Source organism: Balaenoptera acutorostrata, chromosome 16 (assembly GCF_949987535.1).
Source record: "Balaenoptera acutorostrata chromosome 16, mBalAcu1.1, whole genome shotgun sequence".
NCBI classification, from domain to species: domain Eukaryota; kingdom Metazoa; phylum Chordata; class Mammalia; order Artiodactyla; family Balaenopteridae; genus Balaenoptera; species Balaenoptera acutorostrata.
Window position 1 is genome coordinate 31,522,061 of NC_080079.1, and position 21,015 is coordinate 31,543,075.

General features: G+C 50.6%; 1 protein-coding gene across 1 annotated transcript in view; it reads left to right on the forward strand.

Annotated features, from left to right (window-relative positions):
- Nucleotides 1-11,014: 11,014 nt before the first annotated feature.
- SLIT1 (slit guidance ligand 1) overlaps nucleotides 11,015-21,015 on the forward strand; it is a 174,114-nt gene continuing 164,113 nt past the window's right edge. The window contains exon 1 of the mRNA XM_007187428.3: nucleotides 11,015-11,226. Within this exon, the coding sequence (XP_007187490.1) occupies nucleotides 11,030-11,226 (197 nt within the window). The 5' untranslated portion in view covers nucleotides 11,015-11,029. The remainder of the gene's footprint in view (nucleotides 11,227-21,015) is intronic.

The following is a 21,015-nucleotide window of genomic DNA, read 5'->3' on the forward strand; positions in this document are numbered from 1 at the left end:
GTCTCTGAGCCCTCCCAGGACCCTAGGTGCCGGGCCGCTGCCCCGGCCAGCCCAGGCCAGCTGATGAATATTCACTGAAGACGCTGAGAGACCCTCCAAGGACACAAACTGGCTTTGCAGAAGCGCAAAGCAGCCTAACAATCAGTTTAAAAAATTGTCCTGCCCTCCTGAAAACCCCTTCAAGCCTTTCCTACTCCCCCTCCCCTAGTCCCTCACAGTTTAAATACCGCGCAGGTTGTTTCCACTTGCAATGGGTCCTTTACACCGTCGTCTGGCCGTTGCAGACACGAGCCCACCCACCGGCCGGGGTCTGAGAATGCAGCTTTGCCCCCGCTCCCGCACCCAGCTGGATAACCCAGCAAGCAGCTCGCTCTAAGCCTCGGATTCTGTCTGTACGTAGGGATAACAGCACCTCCCTTGCAGGGTTACCTGCAGATGATTCATGTCATGTGGGAAATCTACAGCAGATAGTGCTGTCATGGTGGAGTGCAGAGAAGTGGTTAAAGGTGTGACATCTGGAGTCAGATTGCCTGCGTTCAAGTCCAAGTCCCCTACCCTGTGGGTGATCCATGGTGAGCAAGTTATTTAATCTCTGGGTGGCAGTCCCTGTTAGTGATCACTATTGTTTTTAGCATTTATTGGGCCCATCCTGGGCAGCAGGAGACAAGGACCAGCGGGAGGACAGGGCATTCTGGGCCACATATTCTCTCTTAACTGAGCCATCACTTATTATTTTTTGTTGTGGTAAATATATAAAAATTTTTTAAAATGCCATTTTAACCATTTTTTAAAGTGTACAATTCAGTGGTATTAATTACACCCACAATGCTGCGCAACTATCACCACTATTTCCAAAACTTTTCATCCCTCCAAACGGAGACTCTGCCCAGTAAGCAGTAACTTCCCATCCCCTCTCCCTCTGGCCCCTGGTAACCTCTAGTCTGCTGTCTGTTTCTATGAATTTGCCTGTTCTAGATATTTCATACAAGCCATCACTTATTTTTTAAGCACCCTCTGCAGCTCTGTCAGTGCAGGAATGTAAAATGTGTTATTTAGCATTTATTTGCTCATAAAATCATTAGATTTGGTACATTAAACTTAATGGTAACTTTATTCAGGCAATAATTACAGATTTAGTAATTACATTTTTATTTATAAAATAATGTTTAAATTTTTTGGTTATAGGCTGTTTATTGTAGAAAATGTGGGAAATAGAGAAGAGTATAAAAGAAGAGGTTAAAAATCACCTATAATTCTAATGATGTTACCATTTTGGTGTTTTTTAAAAAAGAAATTAGATTTACAATGAAATGCATTTAATGTTTTTAGGCTATGAGCTGCTGAACTTAGGTTTTTGTTCAGTTTGAGAAGGATTACTACATTTGAGATTAGAAGACCCCACCCATGGTCTATGAAGACAAGGAAAGCTCGAAGAATATCTGGACTTTGTGTCGGTTACATTGCTAGGCAGACCCAGAAAGCATCATTTGCAGAAGGAGCTGAGGAAAAAGGAGAGAAGGCAGTCCTACAAAATTAATTATATAGTGTTTGTCAGAAGGAATTTTCTCTAGACAGACCTTTTCCCTAACCTAAAACTCTTACGAGTTTTGGGTGTTTTTGAAAAGAACACACTTTCCACATGCCAGGACAGCATAAGACACTTTTGTATGTACTTTCCATTAATTCCCACACCCTCTTTAGGAGGTGGATCTTATCCCCATTTTACATCGCACTTCTGCCACCCATGTGCTGTGTGACCTTGGGTAAGTCTCTAAACCTCTCTGTGCTTTCGACATCCTCATTTGTAAAAGTAGTACCTACCTCATAAGTTTGTTGGGAGGATTAAATGATTTAGTATGCAAAGCTCTTGAAACAGTATAAGCCCTTAGAATTTATAGGCACAATGGAAGTGTTAGCTGTTAGGATTATTCTTTACAGATGAGGCCTCCAAGACACGAGGGGATTAATGAGTTCCCAGATGCCAATTTTTGTCATTTTCTTGGACTTTGGAGGACTGCAGCCTGGGTCCAGTAGAGAAGGCTGCCTCCTCCTTCTCATGTGGGTGTTTGGGGTTTATGATGTGCTTCCAAACAGGGCTCTCTCTCTCCCATATACCACAGGAGGCAGAAGGGGCTGAATCAGAGGACAAGCAGAGGAGAGAAAAGCAATCACATCTCACTCCTCTGTTTAACGCCCCCAGGTGGCTTCCAAGTCCCCTCAGGATTCAGCCCAATTCCTTAACAGATTTACTCAGCCCTTTAGGATCTGCCTCTGCTAGACTACCACCCCATTCTCGTCTCCCTCTTGAAAAATCTTCTTCCAATCATGCCAAAAGGCCCTGTGCCTATTCTTGCCTCTGGGCCTTCTCCTACTCTGTTCCCTCTGTCTGGAACACTTTTCCCTCACTTCTGCTGGCCTGGCTAATTCCTAGTCATCCTTTAGATCTTTGCTTTTATTCAGTACTGGAAGTCTTCCTTGGTCTCTTAAGTTAACTGTCCCTCTTGTGGGCTCCCCTCGGCCCCCTACTGCCCCATAAATGCGATTTGTACAGGTGGAGTGTTGGATGCTGCGTTGCAGTGCCTGGATCTGCCTCCGGAAATGAAGGACTCATCCCCCAGCTGCTGGAGGAGTTGCCCAAGGATGGCCATCGGCTGTCAGCCCTCACTGGGGGCTGCCCTTAGCTGAAGAATACTGCCTTACCCAAGGTTACACCTCCTTCCAGGGGCAGCCCTCGTGCAGTGTCTGGTCAATGCCATTGGATAAAGGCCCAGCACTCTTGCCGCACTTGGAACAGCTCCAGAGGTTCATCTCATCTTCAGAACTTCCTGTAAAGCTGCCATTGAAACAGCATCACAGCTCAGCATTGCCCTCTGCCCAACCATGCCCTTTCCCCTCCCTCCCACGGCAGTGACCCTGAGAGCATTCCCTAATAAATGCTCCGCAAGCTCCTCTCCAGCCCAGAGGCTCTTCCCAGGGAACCCAACCTGTGTCATGTACTGACCATTTGCCGCCGCCCACTGGCTCATGAATGCCCCCAGGATAACATCCCACGGTCTCAGCCTGGCCTCCAGTCCCTCAGCATCCTACTCTCTCCCCACCACCCCATCTTGTGCCGCCCCGAGGAACAAATGTGCCTCTTCATTGCTCCGACTTTGGAGGCCTGCCTTTTCTGCACCTTTATTCTCAAGATCCCCCCTCTCCAGAATGACCCCCCTACACTTTAGTAAAAAATACTTATTCCCCGCATTTTCCACGTGCCAGGCCCTGAACAGACATTAGGGAACAAGATAGATGCAAACCTGTCGCTTCAGCCTAGGAGGGAGGAGAGATACATAAACAGGTAATTACAAATGACAGTTTTGTGCTCTGAGGGGAGGTGCAGGGAGCCAGGAGATCACACGACAGGGCAGGGGCTGACCCCTAACCGGGTCAGGGAGGGCTTCCCTGAGGAGGTGCTGCTTAGGATGAGGAGGACCCAGTCAGGCTGAGAACAACAGGAAGGGCATCCAGCGTAGGGACTGTCACGCACAGAGAGTGGGAGGTGCTTCTTCAACTGAAAGAAGCCCTGCGAGGCTGAGGCCACTTCCTCTCTGGCCAGTTAGGGCACTTGTCAGAATCATGTGATTGTTTGCTTCTCTCTCCACAGCACACTGGGAGTGTTTGGAGGGTACAGAGGATTGCTAAAAATCTCTCACAAACTTCTGTTTCTGGTCGAGAGGGAGCAATGGGCCAAACTTACCATCCCACCTTAAACAACTAAAGAGCCAGACAAAAATATATGAAACAACCGTTTTTGGACATTGGACAACTGGTCTTATGGGACGATGATTCCTTTAAGAGGGAAAACAAGTGTGGTGAGCACTGTAATTGTCCCCTAGCTTACAGCCCGGAGAGGGTTTCCAGGCCACAGAGCAAGAGGGGCACCCAGGTGGAACCTGGCAGAGTCGAAGGGGAGAGTTTGGGAGGCCGAGGGGGCTAGAGTTCTCAGGGGGAGACGGGAGAGGAAATGGCTGCACAGAGAGAGAGAGAGAGAGAGAGAGAGAGAGAGCGACCAGGGATTTCCAGATGGTTCCTCCCTGTGGTGCCCCATCCCACCCCCAGTGCAGAACCATCCTTGGAGCTCCCACAGAGTTGGTGTTCATGCCAGCCAGAGTAGAAAGCCACCAAATTCACAGGGCATTGGGTAGAGTATTCAGAGAGTGTTGCCTCAGTAGTGGGGAAATCAGCCCTAGACTAAAGACTACTCTGGTCTTGCCTTCAGAAGCTTCAAAGCAAGCCTCAAAAGATCAGATTGTTTCCAAGTAACTTGACTCTGTTCTGGAATAAAGCCCAACACTATTTTTTAAAAATACAAGACTATCCAGCACCCTACAAGGTAAAATCTACAATGTCTGGCATTCAATCTACCATTCCCAGGATACACAGTAGTAGGAAAATATGACCCAAAATGAAGAGAAAAAGCAATCAATCAAAACTGACCCAGAGGGGCTTCCCTGGTGGTGCGGTGGTTGAGAGTCTGCCTGCCAATGCAGGGGACACGGGTTCGAGCCCTGGTCTGGGAAGATCCCACATGCTGCGGAGCAACTACGCCGGTGAGCCACAATTACTGAGCCTGCACGTCTGGAGCCTGTGCTCCGCAACAAGAGAGGCCGCGATAGTGAGAGGCCCGCGCACCGCGATGAAGAGTGGCCCCCACTTGCCGTGGCTGGAGAAAGCCCTCGCACAGAAACGAAGACCCAACACAGCCATAAATAAAAAAAAAAAAAAAACAAAAAAAAACTGACCCAGAAATGATACCGATAATAGAATTCACAGATATAGCTATTATGACTGTATTCCATATGTTCAAGAAGGTAGAGGGAAACATGAGAAGATACATGGATGATAAAAGAAAGACCCAAATAGATCTTCTAGAGATGAAGACCACAATGTCAAGGATAAAAATTGTACTAGATGGGATTAACAGCAGATTAGTCAGTGCCAAAGAAAAGATAATGAATGTGAAAACACAGCAATGGAAACTCACCAAGATGAAACACAGAGAAAAATGAGGCTAAAAAAAATGACCATAGCATCAGTGAGCTATTGGACAACTTCAAGTGGCCTAATATGTGTGTCAGTGGGGTCCCCAAAGGAGAGAAAAGAGAGGAGGGGAACATAAAAACTTTTGAAGAAACAATGGCTAAAAACTTTTCACATTTGATAAAAACTATGAACCAGATACAAGAAGCCCGATGAACCCCAAGCGAAAATCTCTTATATTCCCGAAGCCTGGCTCATAGTTGGCAAGCAATCAATGTTTGATGAATGAGTGAGCAAATTGCTGCCTGCACAGACTCTCACCCTGCTTTCCCCCTTTCATCTCCTCTTCTCTCTTCCCTCCCCGCTTTGCTTCTCTCTTGCTCCCAGTGCTCTCATCTGCCAGAGTTGTCCTGGATGCTTATGGTGGCTTCTATAAAGGCCACTGATCTTAAGTCTAGGAGTGTGTCCCAGCTTCAGGCTTTGTCACTGACAGCCTCAAGTGGTCCAGCCTCCTTCAAACTTGAGTACATCAAGGGGGTTGGAGATGAAAGCTAAAATATCCTGAGTTCTGCTGCTATGATCTTCTAGGGACTCCTGCTTCCTCAGTCCCTGTGAGAGTGGGAGGGTCAGGAGGAGAGCCCAGGATGGAGTGGATGCTGGGTTCTACCCAGGTGTGGGCCTAGCAGAGCAAGATCCAGCCTCATTCACGGCTCACCCCTGCAACTCCTTTGTGAGGTTAGGCTGGTTGCCTCTGGGCCACCAGCTGGTCAGTAGTGTTTGGATTTGATCATTTATTAATCTCTTTCCAGCTCTGGCATCTTGCGATTGAAGCTAGTGTAACCAGTGTCACCTGGCTCCAGTTGTCTCTCTCCATTCCCCTGGGGCTGTCTTCCTCTTTGATGTGTCTCATCCTCACTAAAAGTGTGTGGAAGCTGGAGAGGAGGAGGGAGGCAGGCAGGCCTCAGACCCTTTGTTCCTGCCAGGCCCCTTCCTTCAATGGCTCCCCAGAGTTTTCAGGTCCAAGTTCAAACTCATTAACTCAGCACACTAGGCCTTGATTCTTAGAGCATGGTTTCTGGAACCACCTGCATCAGAATCATACTGCCCCACCCTCCAGCTTGCTAACAGTGAAGATTCTGATTAAAGTCTTGGGTGGGTCCTAGGAATAGGCATTTATAGTAAGCATCCCTGGGGATTAAAACAATGTATAGGTGGTAATGGGGGGTTAGGTCATACTACACAGGTAAACAAATCCAAACAGTAGGAAAACAACAACAACAATGACATGTGCTGAAACTATCCACCTGCCACTACCCAGTCCCCTCCCTGGAAGCCACTGTCTCTCATTTGAGGGATAGTGCATTCCAAGCACACACATGGGCACAGGGACAGGCCAGGAGATTCTGAAAGCCCAATAAACCAGAGAATGGCTGCACCAGGGCCTCTGGGATGTGCCCGCATCAGCTCTCTGACCTCTGCCAGCACTCCCCACCTGAACCCCCTGCCGTGCACCAGCCTTACAGAACTTGCTGCAACTCAGCCACTGAGGATGCTGCTGCCGTTTGTGTGCCTTACCTCTCGCAGTTCTCTGGCCAGAAAGCCTTTCTTCCTCTTTGATGCCCGCCAATGCCTATTTATCCTTCAAGACTAAGCTCAACTGCCTCTTCTTCCAGGAAGTCTTCCAGCCTTACCCCGTGTCCTACACTTTGGCATCACTGCAATTCCACATTCCCTGTTACCAAACTTATCATGCTGAGTGGGTTTTCTTTCTGTTCCCCTGCTGGACCATCAGCTCACTGTTGGCCAGGGCCATTCTTATTCCCTGTTGAATTGCTGAGTCCCAGTACAATGTACATAGTACATAGATAGTCAATAAATGGTGTTTATTTATTTGTTTATTTATTTATGGCTGTGTTGGGTCTTCGCCTCTGTGCGAGGGCTTTCTCTAGTTGTGGCAAGTGGGGGCCACTCTTCATAGCGGTGCGCGGGTCTCTCACTATCGTGGCCTCTCGTGTTGCGGAGCACAGGCTCCAGACGCACAGGCTCAGTAACTGTGGCTCACGGGCCTAGCTGCTCCGCGGCATGTGGGATCTTCCCAGACCAGGGCTCAAACCCGTTTCCCCTGCATTGGCAGGCAGATTCTCAACCACTGCGCCACCAGGGAAGCCCCATATAAATGGTGTTTAATGAATGCTCAAATAGCAGGCATTCTGTCTCATTCTTGCCTTGTGTAGTTTGGAAATCCAAACCAAGGTGAGCCTCACCCACGCTCTCCACCTTCTTGCGCTGCAGAGGGGCTGGTGGTGCAGAAAGCTGGAAGGAGGGCATTTTCTCCCTGAGTCACAGGCAGGAGGGGCCCCTCAAGTCCTGAGCATGTGACGCTGAGGGGATGCAGAGGAGGCTCACACCCCTGGGTTGGGGAGACCCAGCCCCAAGTTTCCCCTGGGGGGTTGCCCTGCTGGTGGCCAGTGGGCAGAGCGGGGCTTGGAGGGACCTTCCTGGCAGAAGCAGTGTGACAGGCCTGCCTCTTCCCCACCCGTGCAGAGGGAGCAGGTGGCCTGGCTGTAGGCAGGGGGTAGGGAGATCCAACAGAGGGAGGGGCATGCGAGAGGAAGCTGAAAAAGCAAGGGGGGTGGGAGGGAGGGGTGCTGCTGGCCAGGCGGCTGTTTAAGGAGGAAATGTGCTGGGAACGTTAATGAGCTGCGTTCATTCATGGTGATCTGCTTCCCCAGTCAGGGAGCTGGCCAGGTTCTGGGGTGGAGGAACTGGGGACGGGAGCCAAGTTGGGGAGCTGTCCGGCTGCTGGGGCAGGGCCTCCCATGATGGGCTGGCAGGGGGAATCTTTGTCCTGGGTCTGAGGAGCCCTCCTTCCTTCTCCCCTTTAAAGGAAAGGCCAGGCCTTGCCAGGCAGTGACAATTTGGCTCAAGGCCTGCTTGGGACTCACAGTCCATCCTAGTCTGGAAGCTTCTAGGGCAGCGGCTGGCTCTCAAGAGCCACTGGCAGAGCTAATCTTGCAGTCCGCTCCCCCCCACCCCACCCCGTCTGCTCCCACCCCTCTTGCCACTCCTCCACCCTACCAGTCTGAAGCCTCCAGGGCATGTTGCCCATTAATCAACACTCTCGTGGTCCCCACATGGGTCCTGGCTTCCGAGGAGCCCTCTGAGGTCAGGGGGCCAGGGAGGCACCGCTGGAGCAGAAGGTTGGAGACCAGATGTCTTCGACAGTCTGAGTGCCGTCTGTGACAGGCCTACTAAGTGCCAGGTGCTGGGTTAAGTGCCAAAGTGAGGAGATGAGGAAGCCGTGAGGGGTGGGGAGTGGGGGAAGGCTTTGCCCCAGGAGGAGTGTCAGGGAAGGAGCCACATGTGTAAACAGAGCTCCAGCTAAGAGGGGATAAACAAAGCAGCAGGCTCAGAGGAATGAAGACTTAACTCTGCCTGAGGCAGCTGGGGAGGGCTGGGGAGAGGAAAGGGGCTGAGCACCCTGTGGAGAAGAAGGAGAAGGAATTCGTGAAGGAGAGGGGAGAGGAGGCCCTTGTAGACGGCAGGCAGCTCTGGCTTGACTTGTGGAAAGGTTCCCTAAGATCACACCGCACAGGGACTCCTGAGAAAGCCCCCTCCCCCTGAACTGTCATTGAATTGGTGCTCCAGGACCCATGGCCCTAGTTAGAGGTCATGGATAAGACTGTGAAAACTTTCCAAAGAACTGTCAGAAGCCCATAAAATCAGCCACATTAGTTATGACGTACTGGCCCCGGTTCTATCTGTTTATGACAGTAGAGATACTGCAAATTTTTCATCAAGATGGAAAAGAAAAATGAAGAAAACCCCTGAGGCTTTTGGTGCCTGGTGGGTGAGGAAGCTTTAATCTTGTGGGGTCTTTCAGTACCACACCACCAGCTCTGACCGACTGTACTGCTGTGCCTACCCCTGGCACCTCCTGGACCAGCCACCTTTTCTTTCTGGTTTATCCCAAGGAGAAACCCAGGTAGCCACCACCTGTGAGCGGAAGTGCCTCTTTATTTTTTTTCCATCTTCCCAAAACTTTTTATTTTATTTTTTTCACATCTTTATTGGAGTATAATTGCTTCACAATGTTGTGTCAGTTTCTGCTGTACAACAAAGTGAATCAGCTATATGTATACATATATCCCCATATCCCCCCCTCATGAGCCTCCCTCCCACCTTCCCTATCCCATCCCTCTAGGTCGTCACAAAGAAGAGTCGAGCTGATCTCCCTGTGCTATGCAGCAACTTCCACTAGCCATCCATTTCACATTTGGTAGTGTGTATATGTCAGTGCTACTCCTTCACTTCATCCCAGCTTACCCTTCCCCCTCCCCGTGTCCTCAAGTCCGTTCTCTACATCTGTGTCTTTATTCCTGCCCTGCCACTAGGCTCATCAGTACCGCTTTTTTAGTTTCCATATATGCGTTAGCACACAGTATTTGTTTTTCTGACTTCGAAGTGCTTCTTGACCTGTTCAACTACTCTTCTTGCTGGGCTCTTAGCAGCCTTGAATCACGGGCCCCAACTGATGGACAAACAATGTATGGGTCCTATGGTACCAACAAACCACAGCTCTCCTTGATTTGGGGGAGGTCCTTATCTTTTCTGGGTTGAGGTCAATCCTCTCTCCACCTGGATTTCCTGTTCACACCCATGACCACATCGGTCTTACAGTGAGCAAAGTGCCTGCCTAGAGGACCGTGAAAGCCCAGGGTCTGACGTGGGTGGCCTGCGGTGCTTCTCTTCAAGCCCTTTCCTGGCCTTCTCAGTGGTCCTTTCATGACAGGACTGAATATTCGTTTTCATCTGTTTTCACCTGTCACAAATGGAGGAACCCTGGTGTGAGTGCACTAAGGTATCTGCTGGATTTCCAAACCCCACTGATATTCTGGGAAGCCAGGGTAGCCCCATGGGCAGAAATAATGTCTCCCGGCTGTGCAACTGTTCAAATCAGGGTCACTATCACTCTGGGGGGAGTTAACTTCAGCATCCCCTTGGAGAAGTGGGGTTGCTGCCATCTTGTCAGAGACTGCGTTGAGGGAGGGGAGGAGGCTTGCTTGGCCGAGGGCTTTGGTGCACCGCCCACCCCCCAGCCCCCTCCGCCCAGTGCTCTCGTTCCACCCTCAAGGTCCCAGGCTAAGTGAAGTAGGTGGCTTGGAGAGGTCACCTGGGGTTCGGGGCTTCCTTTCACCAAGAATTGAAAAAGCAAGTCTGGTGGGGCCCTAGAACCGTTTCAGCCGTCGGGGAGAGCGTGTCTGTGGCCTGGGGAAGGGGTCCAGGCAGCAAAATAAGATCCCCTCCCCCCTCTCTGGACCAGCAGCTGGGACTGCGGGAGTCGGGTGCGTGCGTTTAAGTGCGCAAATCCTCGCTCTGTGCGTGTGTGTGTGTGTGTGTGTGTGTGTGTGTGTGTGTGTAGGGAGAGCTGGAGAGGGTCGCGACCTGACGGGTCGAACTGTGGGCTCCCCTCCCCCCGCAGCCCCTGCCCGCTCTTGGAGGTTCCACCTTTGAAAGTGTACGCGGCTAGCAGCGGCTGCCGAGTGGTCGTCGGGAGGCGGGGGCGGGGAGGGGGGGAGGAGTCTGGCTCTGGTTGCTTGCTTTTCGATTGATGGATGACTGCTGGGTGGGAGCGAGCGTGCGGGTGTGAGTGTGAGTGTGTGTGTGTGTGTGTGTGTGTGTGCGCGCGGGGTGCGTGCGCGCGCGGGGCCTGCCCATCTTCCTCCTCGCAGCAGTCAGTTGGGAGCTGGAGAGGGGGAGGGAGACGCAGCCCGCGAGAAACCGGAGAGGAGCAGAGCGCCCTCCGCCCAAGGCGCCCTCCCTTCGGCCGCGCACAGGCGCCGTCGCTTGGAGGAGCAAGGTGCCACCCAGCCCGCAAGGGCGCAGCATACAAACCCGCGGTCTCTTCGGTGGCTCTGCCCCGGGACTGCACCTGGAGGCCACCCCGGACGGGGATGGTAAGCGGCTGCCGCCGTCTGGCACGCAAGCGGGACGCGGTGAGGGCACCATGGCGCTGACGCCCTGGAGGGGGCCCTCGGCGGGGCTTGTCCGGCCCGAGCTCTGGCTGCTGCTGTGGGCAGCCGCGTGGCGCCTGGGTGCCACGGCGTGCCCCGCCCTCTGCACCTGCACCGGCACCACGGTGGACTGCCACGGCACGGGGCTGCAGGCCGTCCCCAAGAACATTCCACGGAACACGGAGCGCCTGTGAGTATGGCCCCCATCCCCAGCCCGCAGGGAGCCTCGAGGTTGCCCTCCCACCCCCATGCAATTCAGGGCTAAAGGTGGGGGCAGGACCGTAGGGGCCTGGGCTCTGCAGCCAATAAATGAGTCAGTGCTTGCCAGGGACCTTCCCGAGCCAGGAGCCAAGAGCCAGGAGCCAAGAGCGCCACTGTTTCCCTTTCTTGGGATTCAAAGGGCCCTCGTGGGGCTGCCAGCTCCCATCCTCACACCTGCACCCTGCGCTCAGCACGGCAGGCCTTCCCACTGCGCCAGCACTTTATTTCTCCAGGTGCCTGAGAATTGGTGCCCGAAAGCCTTCCTGCACCCAGGAGGGAAGCTCCTCACACTCACCAAGCACCATGTCTTCTTTTGGACACATGGGGCTTGGGCTGTGTTCTGAGTGGGAGGTGTGCATTTGGGCTCTTGAGGGCTTGTAGGCTGGTGATGGGCAGCAGGATGGGATGGAGTTGAAGTTCCTAGTCTCCCCCTTTCTCCCCATTGTTTGCCCCAGAGCCTTAAGAATTTTTTCCTTCCAGGTGTGAGGCATTTGTCTCCCACTGCAAATCCAGCCATCCCCAACCCAGGCAGACAGTGGACCTGAGGGATTTGGGTTTGGGCCTTGGGGTATGTTACATTCAGCACCCAGAGCGGGGGGAGATATGACCTGGACAAGGAGCCCCATGAATAATGCTGAGAGGTCAGGAGCTTGGAGTGGGAGATACGAGGTTAAAGATATTGACCATGATAAGTCATAAAAACCATCATTTCTCTTACCCTGTTGTCGCTCACTTCTAAATTCTTGAGAAAACTTGGCCCTTTCTAGACTCACCAAGCTTTGTAGAATGTGTGTGTGTGTGTGGGGGGGTGGGGATTAGCATGAGTGTGTGTTTATAGACATATATAATTTGTTTTCCCAGATTCTCTTGCAGAATGTGTGTCTGCGTGAATTCCTGGTATCTGTGGTGTCACCTCAGTAGTGTGAGCCAGGGAGAGCCCCCTTTACATGGGCTGTGAGTGTAGGTTTTTGGGCCCACACTCATGCAGGGCCTTTTATATTTTTATTTAAAAATTTTAATTATGTATTAATTTATTTTTTGGCTGCATTGGGTTTTCGTTGCTGCGTGCGGGCTTTCTCTAGTTGAGGCGAGCGGGGGCTACTCTTCGTTGCGGTGCGTGGGCTTCTCATTGTGGTGTCTTCTCTTGTTGCGGAGCACGGACTCTAGGCACATGGACTTCGGTAGTTGTGGCTCACGGACTCTAGAGCGCAGGCTCAGTAGTTGTGGCACACGGGCTTAGCTGCTCTGTGGCATGTGGGCTCTTCCTGGACCAGGGCTTGAACCCGTGTCGCCTGCATTGGCAGGTGGATTCTTAACCACTGCGCCACCAGGGAAGCCCTGGCAGGCGGATTCTTAACCACTGCGCCGCTAGGGAAGTCCCTCATGAAGGGCCTTTGTGCTGCTTGCAGAGGTGGCTGCCTTGGGGGATTTTTGAACTGGACTTTGGAGGAGGCTGCTGGCCCCTTTGAAATCTGCCTTCTCCTTCTTTTCACACTCCTGGGTCCCTGCAGTGGCTCTCAGGAAAGGCATACATATTTTGAGAACTTCTGAGCACCTTTTCATGACTCTCAGCTGGTCAGAGGCAGAAATCTGACCCTGGGGAGAACTGTCTCCTGGATCAAACTCCTACCAAGGTCAGCAATTAGCACATTTGTCCCAGACTCTTCTTGGCTGAGACTGAAAAATTCCCGTGGAGGTTTCAGGGAATTTGCAACCTAGATGCAATCTAGATGGGAATCAGTGTGTGTGCGTGTGTGTGTGTGTGTGTGTGTGTGTGTGTGTGTGTGTGTGTGTGTGTGTTGTGGCGCTGCATGGGGAGAGGTTGGAACAAACAGAGATTCCTTGGGGATCCTGTGTGGCCCTGGAGAGGGACGGAGGGTCAGAAATCTGTCTAAATGACCCCTGAGGCTGCAGGGTCACCCTCCATACCTGTTCCGTCTGGACCTCCTCTCTGTTCCTTTGCCTTGTTCTCGGGGCATTTCTCCTGCAGCTGTTACCCTGGTAGCGGCCTAGGTCTGAGGATTTTAGCCCCTCACCTTTGTTTTTGGATCTGAATTTTGAAGTCATTTCATTTCTTGCTCTCTCTCCACCTTTAGTTTTGAGGATAGTGCCTGTTTTGACTTTGATGAACTCTTGAGCTCTTTTGCAATCAGAGTGAGATGGAAGTGAAATTTCCTGGTATTAAGTCAGTTATTTGCTGTGTGACCTTGGGCAAGTGACTTAACTTCTCTGAGCCTTAGTTGCTTTCTATCAGGAAAATGAGGCTGCTGATACATAAGGTCTCTGGTTCTTGTGAGGACTGAAGGTAATGTATGGGAAGTTCTTGGTACATTATGATGCTTGCTAAGTGAGAGCCATTATTATAGTAGGATCAGGAGAAGAGTCTTGTTACTTAATTCAGCAAATGTTTGTGGAGCCCGTAACTGCCCTGGGTGCTGAGGCTCCAGCTGGGAGTGAGCAAGTCCCTGCCCTCAAGGGATGTACAGTTGAGAGGACCGGGCAGGGGCACCTAACTGTAAGCTCTGGCAGTGTAATGGGGCTGCGGGGAGGAAGCTTTGGGATTAGAAGCCCTTTTCTGGGTGAAGGAGCTTCCAGAGGATGGACCATTTTATGAAGGTACTTTGGGACTCAACAGTGGTTGGGTCGGATTTTGCCAAGTAGAGAGGGCAGGCAGCCCAGACAGGGCATGCAGGATCAAAAGGCTTGAAGATGTGAGTGTGGGTGCCTTGCTGGGAGAACAGACCAGCTTTGCCCCGGGGCTGAAACATGCTGTGGAGTGGGATGTGATGGGATTTGAGACCGGGAAGGTTGGGAAGGGTCAGGAAGGCCTTTCTCTATCTGGATTTTTCCTTTAGAGACTTCGGGGTTCAGATCCAGGGGTAAGTCATCAGGTCTGATCTTTGCTGTGTGCAAAACTTCTTGGATTGGGAAAGGCTGTAGAAAGCAGAGGGAGCTTGCCTTTTCAACAGGCAGGCCGCGAAAGAGCCATTTGAAGAGGAAAAGAACATCCTGAAAAGAGGCCTTGGGCAGGCTCAAAATAACTGTGGCATATGCTCTCTCTAATCAATATGGGTGTCGTGCAGCATCAGAGCCTGAAACAGTGGCTTCTTCCAAGGCTGTGAAATTTTTATAGACCGCAGCTGTGCATTCGTTCGCCTTTTGTCCTCTGGGCAGTTTCTCCGGCAGCCTGTGAGGCCCAGCAACTTTATGATCATATATTCCATAACTCCGGGTCCAGCGCATCTCCCCAAGGGGGAAGAAATTGTCATTGGTTTGCTGCAGGGACTTCTGGGAAGAGGCTGTGCAGGCTCCAGAGCTGTTAAGGAAATTGGTTCAGCCAGAGGGACTGTGGGGCTGTTGGGCGGGTGGGGAAGGGATGCTGAATAATTCACTGCAGTGGAACAACTGAAGTCCAGGGCAAGGTTGGGAGTGTGGTAGAGGAGGCCTGGGGGCTTGTCTCTTTGTAGGGCCCAGACTCAGAGGGAACCAGCCATGGCCACTATCGTTTTTTCTTCTACTCAAGGACCTTTCAGTTGGATTTTTTTTTTTTTTCTAATTTAAAAAATCTTTTGGACTAGAATGTTTAGGGGAGTGTGATGAGAGAGTGCAGTATGTCTGGACACCACTTCTCCCCTCCACCCCGGACACTTGTATTCCAGGCTTGCCGCGGATGCCCCTTGTGGGTGTAGGATGCAGAGAGGAGAGAGGCCTGAGGATGGAGAGAGGGCCCTGGGAGGCCTGCTGGCTTCTGTTTGCCTCCAGGTCCAGCACTTTCTGCTGCTCTTTGGGCCATGGGGCCTACACTCCTGCCTTCCTCGATATGTCCCCTTGCCTCCTGGCCAGTTTGTCCACTGCCCTAGCTCCCTGCCCGCTGCTGAGGCCTGGGAAGGCCATGCCTTCTCCCAGCTTAGCCCCAAGTCTGAAGGCCCTGTTCAATGGGGGTGGGTGGTTTTGACCAAGGAAGACTGCCCAGGGCACCCCCAGGCTGATTGTCTGGGAGCCTGTTTGGAATTCCAAACAAGGATTGGATGGTGGCTGTGAGAGGGGTCAGAGGGCCAGACAGAAGCCACGTCTGCCACCGGGGCCTGGCTGGCCCGGGCTCTCTGAGCAGGACTCGATGGGCTCCTGCAGTAGAGACCCACGTGCGGCAGGGGGAGTTGCCTCCTGGGGAAGCTCGTGTCTCTAGTAGCAGGTATACTGGGCTTATTGCTGGGCTCTGAGTGACCGGTGGTACGGCCCGGTGCTGCCACTCCATGTGACCTGAGACCCGGTTTCCCCATCTGCAAAAGGGGATGACGGTTGCAGGTTGATGGTGAGGACTAAGTGAGTGCATGCATGTAGAGGGCCTGCAGGTGTGTTTGGCACGTGGTGGGTGTTCTGCCTCCAGGGAGAGTGATACCTACTACCTCATAGGGTTTTTGCCAGGGTTCACTCATTCTATGTGTGTGAAAATGCTTCGTGCCTCTTATTTTTATTATTTGAGAAGCTCAGGCTAAAGGCTTGAGGGTTCAGGTGGGGCAGGAGAGAGGGCAGTGGGGGGCAAGCATTTGCGTGTTGGCCGGACTGCAAGCTGGGGTCCGGCTCTCAGAATGCTCCTTACCTGGACTGTCCCGCGTCCCTTAGGGTGTGGAGACAAGGCGCAGGTCAGTGTCATGCAGGGAGTCTCTGCAGGGTGGATGGCTCTGGAGCCAGACTGCTTGGCTTTTTAGCCCCTCTCTGCCATTCAGCAGCTGGGGGGACCTTGGGCAAGGTGTGGGGTTTAATTCACTCATTCAACAGATAGCTGTCTCTTGAAGGTCTGCGTGGTGCCGAATGAATAGTCCCGGACAGAAATGGAAACCGTGCCTCTCTCTCCGAGTTTTAGTCCAGCAGGGGAGATGGAGATGAATGACACAATAGGAGGAGAATCACGTAATTGCAAACTGGGATAAGTGCTCTGGAGGAAAGTGTGGCTTCTCAGGCCCCCATTTCCTTGCCCATAAAATGGGGATGATGACAGGACCTGCTTCAGAGGGTGGTCCTAAGGATTAAATGTGGTGATGCTGGGAGAAGCACTTTGCACCGGGCCTGGCACACAGCAAGTGCCCAGTAAATGGTAGTATTATTATTGTTATTAAGGTGACAGAGAATTGCAGGGCTGTGAAAGGAACTTGGGCGCCACTCAAGGCCGGATCCCAGCACTGCCCTGCTCTCTATTCCCTCATCAGGCAGCCACTGGGCGCTCTGGATCCCCAGGGAACCTTGGGGCACACGGAGACCGGGCTGCCCCTTTCGCAGTGCCGCCTCTTGGAGGCAGGGGCCTGGCTGCTGTGGCCCAGGCTGCCCGCGGCTGCCAGCAGGGGTGGCCGTGCTCTTTGGGGGCCGGCTGAAGGGCGGCGGGGACAGGCAGCCCCCGCGTTATTGGGAGCAGACGGGAGCTTGGCGGAGTTGCTGTCTCAGTTCTGTGCCGGCATTAGCAGCTCAGCAGGGCGCTTGCTTAATGGGATTTTCTTCCCAAATGCTGTAATTATCGCCATACAAATACTTATTACCCAGAGCAGATGACGGCCGGGCCTTGGGCAGTAGCCAGGGAGCTGGGCTGTGCTCGGGGTGGAGAATTGGCTCCTCTTTTTGAGCTCAAGACTCTCTCCCCTTCTTTCTGGATCCCAGCCTGCGGTGGACAAACAGCTGTTGGGCACCTGCCATGTGCAGAGTGTCTGCAGAGGTCCAGGGTATGGACTCGCTCCTCTGGGAGCTTGCGGCCTGGTGGGGAGAAAGGTCTGTCTGCGAAAGAACAAATGTGTAAGGATGCCCGTAGGGACGTAGAGCACAGCGGCTACCAGCACAGCCTTTGCTGTGAGAATGGCCCTGTTTGAATCCCGCCTTCATCAACTACCACATGAGAGATCTTGGCTGACTCATGAGTGACTCAATTTCCTCATCTGTAAAGTGGGAGCAACGTAGCATTTACCTTGGAGGGCTGTGAGTTCAAGTGAAATTGCCCATGTAGCGTGGTTAGAATAACGTTGGCACGTAGAAAGTACTCCATCCATGTTAGAGATGAGGAGATGGGAGTGAGACGTGGAGGAGGAGTTGTATCCCTACGGTGATGGGGAGGTGGGATTTGAACTGGGCCTTGAAGGTTGGGCAGGAATTAGGTGAGTGAGCGGTGAAACCAGGGCAAGGGAATCTGGGGGCATCCAGAGGTGAGCGCCGTACGTTTGGGAAGGAGAGTGAGGAGCAGATCCAGCTGATGGGATGAACGTTTGTGCTGGTGAGTTCTGAGAGAGGAGATTAAAGTAACGGGGAGGCTCAGGCCATGCGGCTGGGGAATAGGGAGCCATCTGAGGGTGTGTGTGTGTGTGTAAAATTTTATATTAAATTTTTCTTTTTACTGTTCAGTGATGTTTAACAAATCTAGAGTTGTGCAAACATCACCACAGTCCAATTTTAGAATATTTTCATCACCCAAAAAGATTCCTTGTGTTCATTGTAATTTTAAATTTTGTTATAATTTCAAACTTACAGAAAAGTTGCAACGAAAGTGTTTCCCTTATCCAGACTCAATTGTTTATATTTTGCCCCCTTTGCTTTATCATATATTATACACACACACACACGCGCACACACCTTTTTTTCCTGAACCATTTAAGAATAGATTGGAGGCATAACTTTTTTCCTCTAAATGCTTCGGTGTGTATTTTTCTAAGGACAATAAGGCTATGAAAATCAGAAAATTTAGTGTTGATACAATACTATTATCTACTCCATCGTTCATTTTAGAATTTCATCAATTGTGCCAATAATGTCTTTTGTAGCTATTGTTTTGTCCAGGTTCAGAATCCTGTCCAGGATCACACATGGCATCTACTTGTCATGGCTCTTTATTCTCTGTTAATTTGGACCAGTTCCTTAGCCTTTCTTTGTTTTTCTTGACCTTAACATTTTTGAAGAATACTGGCCAGTTATTTTGTAGAATGTCCCTCAATTTGGCTTCATCTGCTTTTTTCTCATGATTGCATTCAGGTTATGCATTTTTGGCAGGAGTGCTAAAGCAACGTTGTGCCCTTCTCAGTGGGTCACGTCAGAAGACACATGATGTCAGTTTGTCCCAATATTGGTGATTTTAGCTTTGATTACTTGGTAATTTGGTGTCAGCCAGGCTTCTCTGCTGAAAAGTTACTATTTTCCCCTTTGTTAGTAATAATTGACTTGCAGGGAGATACTTCGAGGCCATGTAAATATCCTACTCATCAAACTTTCATTCACTAGTTTTGGTTCTACTGATGAGAAATTTGTAACTCCACCATTTCTTCTCTATTTATTAGTTGGCATTCTATTGTAAGAAAGAACTTTACCTTCTCCTCCATCTGTTTGTTGTTCGCCTGATTGTAACAGCATGGACTTGTGGATTATTATTTTATTCATTGGGTTATAATTTGTAATAATGTTACTACATTATTTTGATGTTCAGAGTGTCCCACATTTGGCCAGTGGGACCCCTTCAAGGTGCTCCCGTGTCCCGTTGACAAGACCCTTTAAGCACTTGCCTCCAGGGGTTTTGAGTGGAGAGTAACAAGTGCAAAATGGTGTTTTAAGATATTCTGTTTCCTGGCTTTGGTATGGACAGTAAATGGAGGGAGAGACCAACTGGTGGTGGGGAGACCAGTTGGTTATGGTGACTGTGATTTCTGACAGCAGTTTTTCTATCACTGCTGTATTTTTGTTCTTTAAAAAAATTTTTAAAAAAACTTTTATTTTAAAACAATTTTAGACTTACAGAAAAGTTGCAAAAATAGTACAGAGAGAATTCCCATACACCCTTCGCCCAGCTTCCCCTCATGTTAACATCTTTCTTAATCATAGCACGATGATCAAAACCAAGAAATAAACATTGGTACAATACTGTTAGCTAAGCTATAGACTTCATTTGCATTTCACTAGTTTTTTTCCACCAATGTCCTTTTTCTATTACAGGACCCAATCCAGGATCCCACATTGCACTTAATTGTCATTTCTCCTTAGTCTCCTTCAGCCTGTGACAGTTCCTTAGTCTTTCCTTGTTCCTTGTGACCTTGACATTTGTGAAAAGTGCTGGTTAGTTATTTTGTAGACTGCTCTTCGGTTTGTGTTTCTCTGGTGTTTTTTCATGATTGGATTGAGGTTATGCATGGTTGGCAAGAATGCCACAGAGGTGATGTGCCCTTCCCAGAGCATCCTACCAGAGGGTAGAGGACATTGATATGTGTCATTGCTGGTGATGTTAACCTTGATCTCTTGGTTAAGGTGGTGTCTGCCAGGTTTCTCCACTATAACGTTATCTTTCCATTTGCAATTAATAAATATTTGCGGGGGGAGATACTTTGAGAGTATGTAATATCCTTTTTGTCCTCAAATTCTCACCTACTAATTTTAGCATCCATTAACGGATCTTGCCTGCAACCATTATTATCCAATTTTGCCTTTCTATTTCCCTCATTCGTTCTACATTTATTAATTGGAATTCTTCTGTAGGGAAGAACATCTTATTTCTTTTTAAGAAGGTGGTTTGTTGGATGGGTACATTGGGTTTTGAGTTTCCTGAGGGCAGGGACTGTGTCCCATGTATCTTTGTATTTCCATCGCCTCGTACATGGTAGGTGCTCAAAAAAAATGTGTGTTCAATGAGTTTTGTTTTTTTTTAAACCTGTGGTAAGACATTTCATGATTCTGATCCTTGCTTTAGAAAATATGATCATTGTGATAGGCTTAATAATGGTCCTCAAAGATGTCCACATCCTAATCCCTGGAACCTATGAATATGTTACCTTACAGGGCCAAAGGAACTTTGCAGATGTGATTAAGTTAAGGATCTTGAGATGGGAGATGATTCTGGATTATCTGGGTGGGCTCCACATAATCACAAGGGTCTCTAGAGAGAGAGAGGCAGGAGGGTCAGAGTTAGTAGTAGGAGAAATATGATGACAGAAGCGAGAGATTGGAGTGATGCCAAGAAGGGGCTATGAGCCACAGAATGCAGGCGGCCTCTCGATGAAAGAGGCAAGGAGATGGATTCTCCCCTAGAGCCTCCAGAAAGGAATGCATCCCTGGGAATGTCTTGACTTTAAACCAGCAAGACTGATTTCGGACTTCCGATCTCCAGAACCGTAAGATAATTTGTGTTGTTTTATTTTTATTTATTTATTTATTTTTGGCTGAGCTGGGTCTTCGGTTCGTGCGAGGGCTTTCTCTAGTTGCGGCAAGTGGGGGCCACTCTTCATCGCGGTGCGGGGACCGCTCTTCATCGCGGTGCGCGGGTCTTTCACTATCGCGGCCCCTCCCGCTGCGGGGCACAGGCTCCAGACGCGCAGGCTCAGTAGTTGTGGCTCACGGGCCCAGCTGCTCCGCGGCATGTGGGATCTTCCCAGACCAGGGCTCGAACCCGTGTCCCCTGCATTAGCAGGCAGATTCTCAACCACTGCGCCACCAGGGAAGCCCATTTGTGTTGTTTTAAGCCACTAAGTATGTGGTAATGTGTTATATAGCAGCAGCAGGCAACTGTTACAGTCCTCATAGAGTTTGGAGGGTACAGCAGAGGCCAAGGCATGAGAGGAAGCAGGCCTGGACGGAGGCAGAGGGTGCAGAGAGAGCAAATGGGAACGTCTCGGGGGACCCTATGGCCCGAGGCTGGGAGGATGATCTTGCAGAGTAAAGTTGGGAGGGTGGCTGATCCTGGAGGAGAAGCCATGAAGTTAGTTTC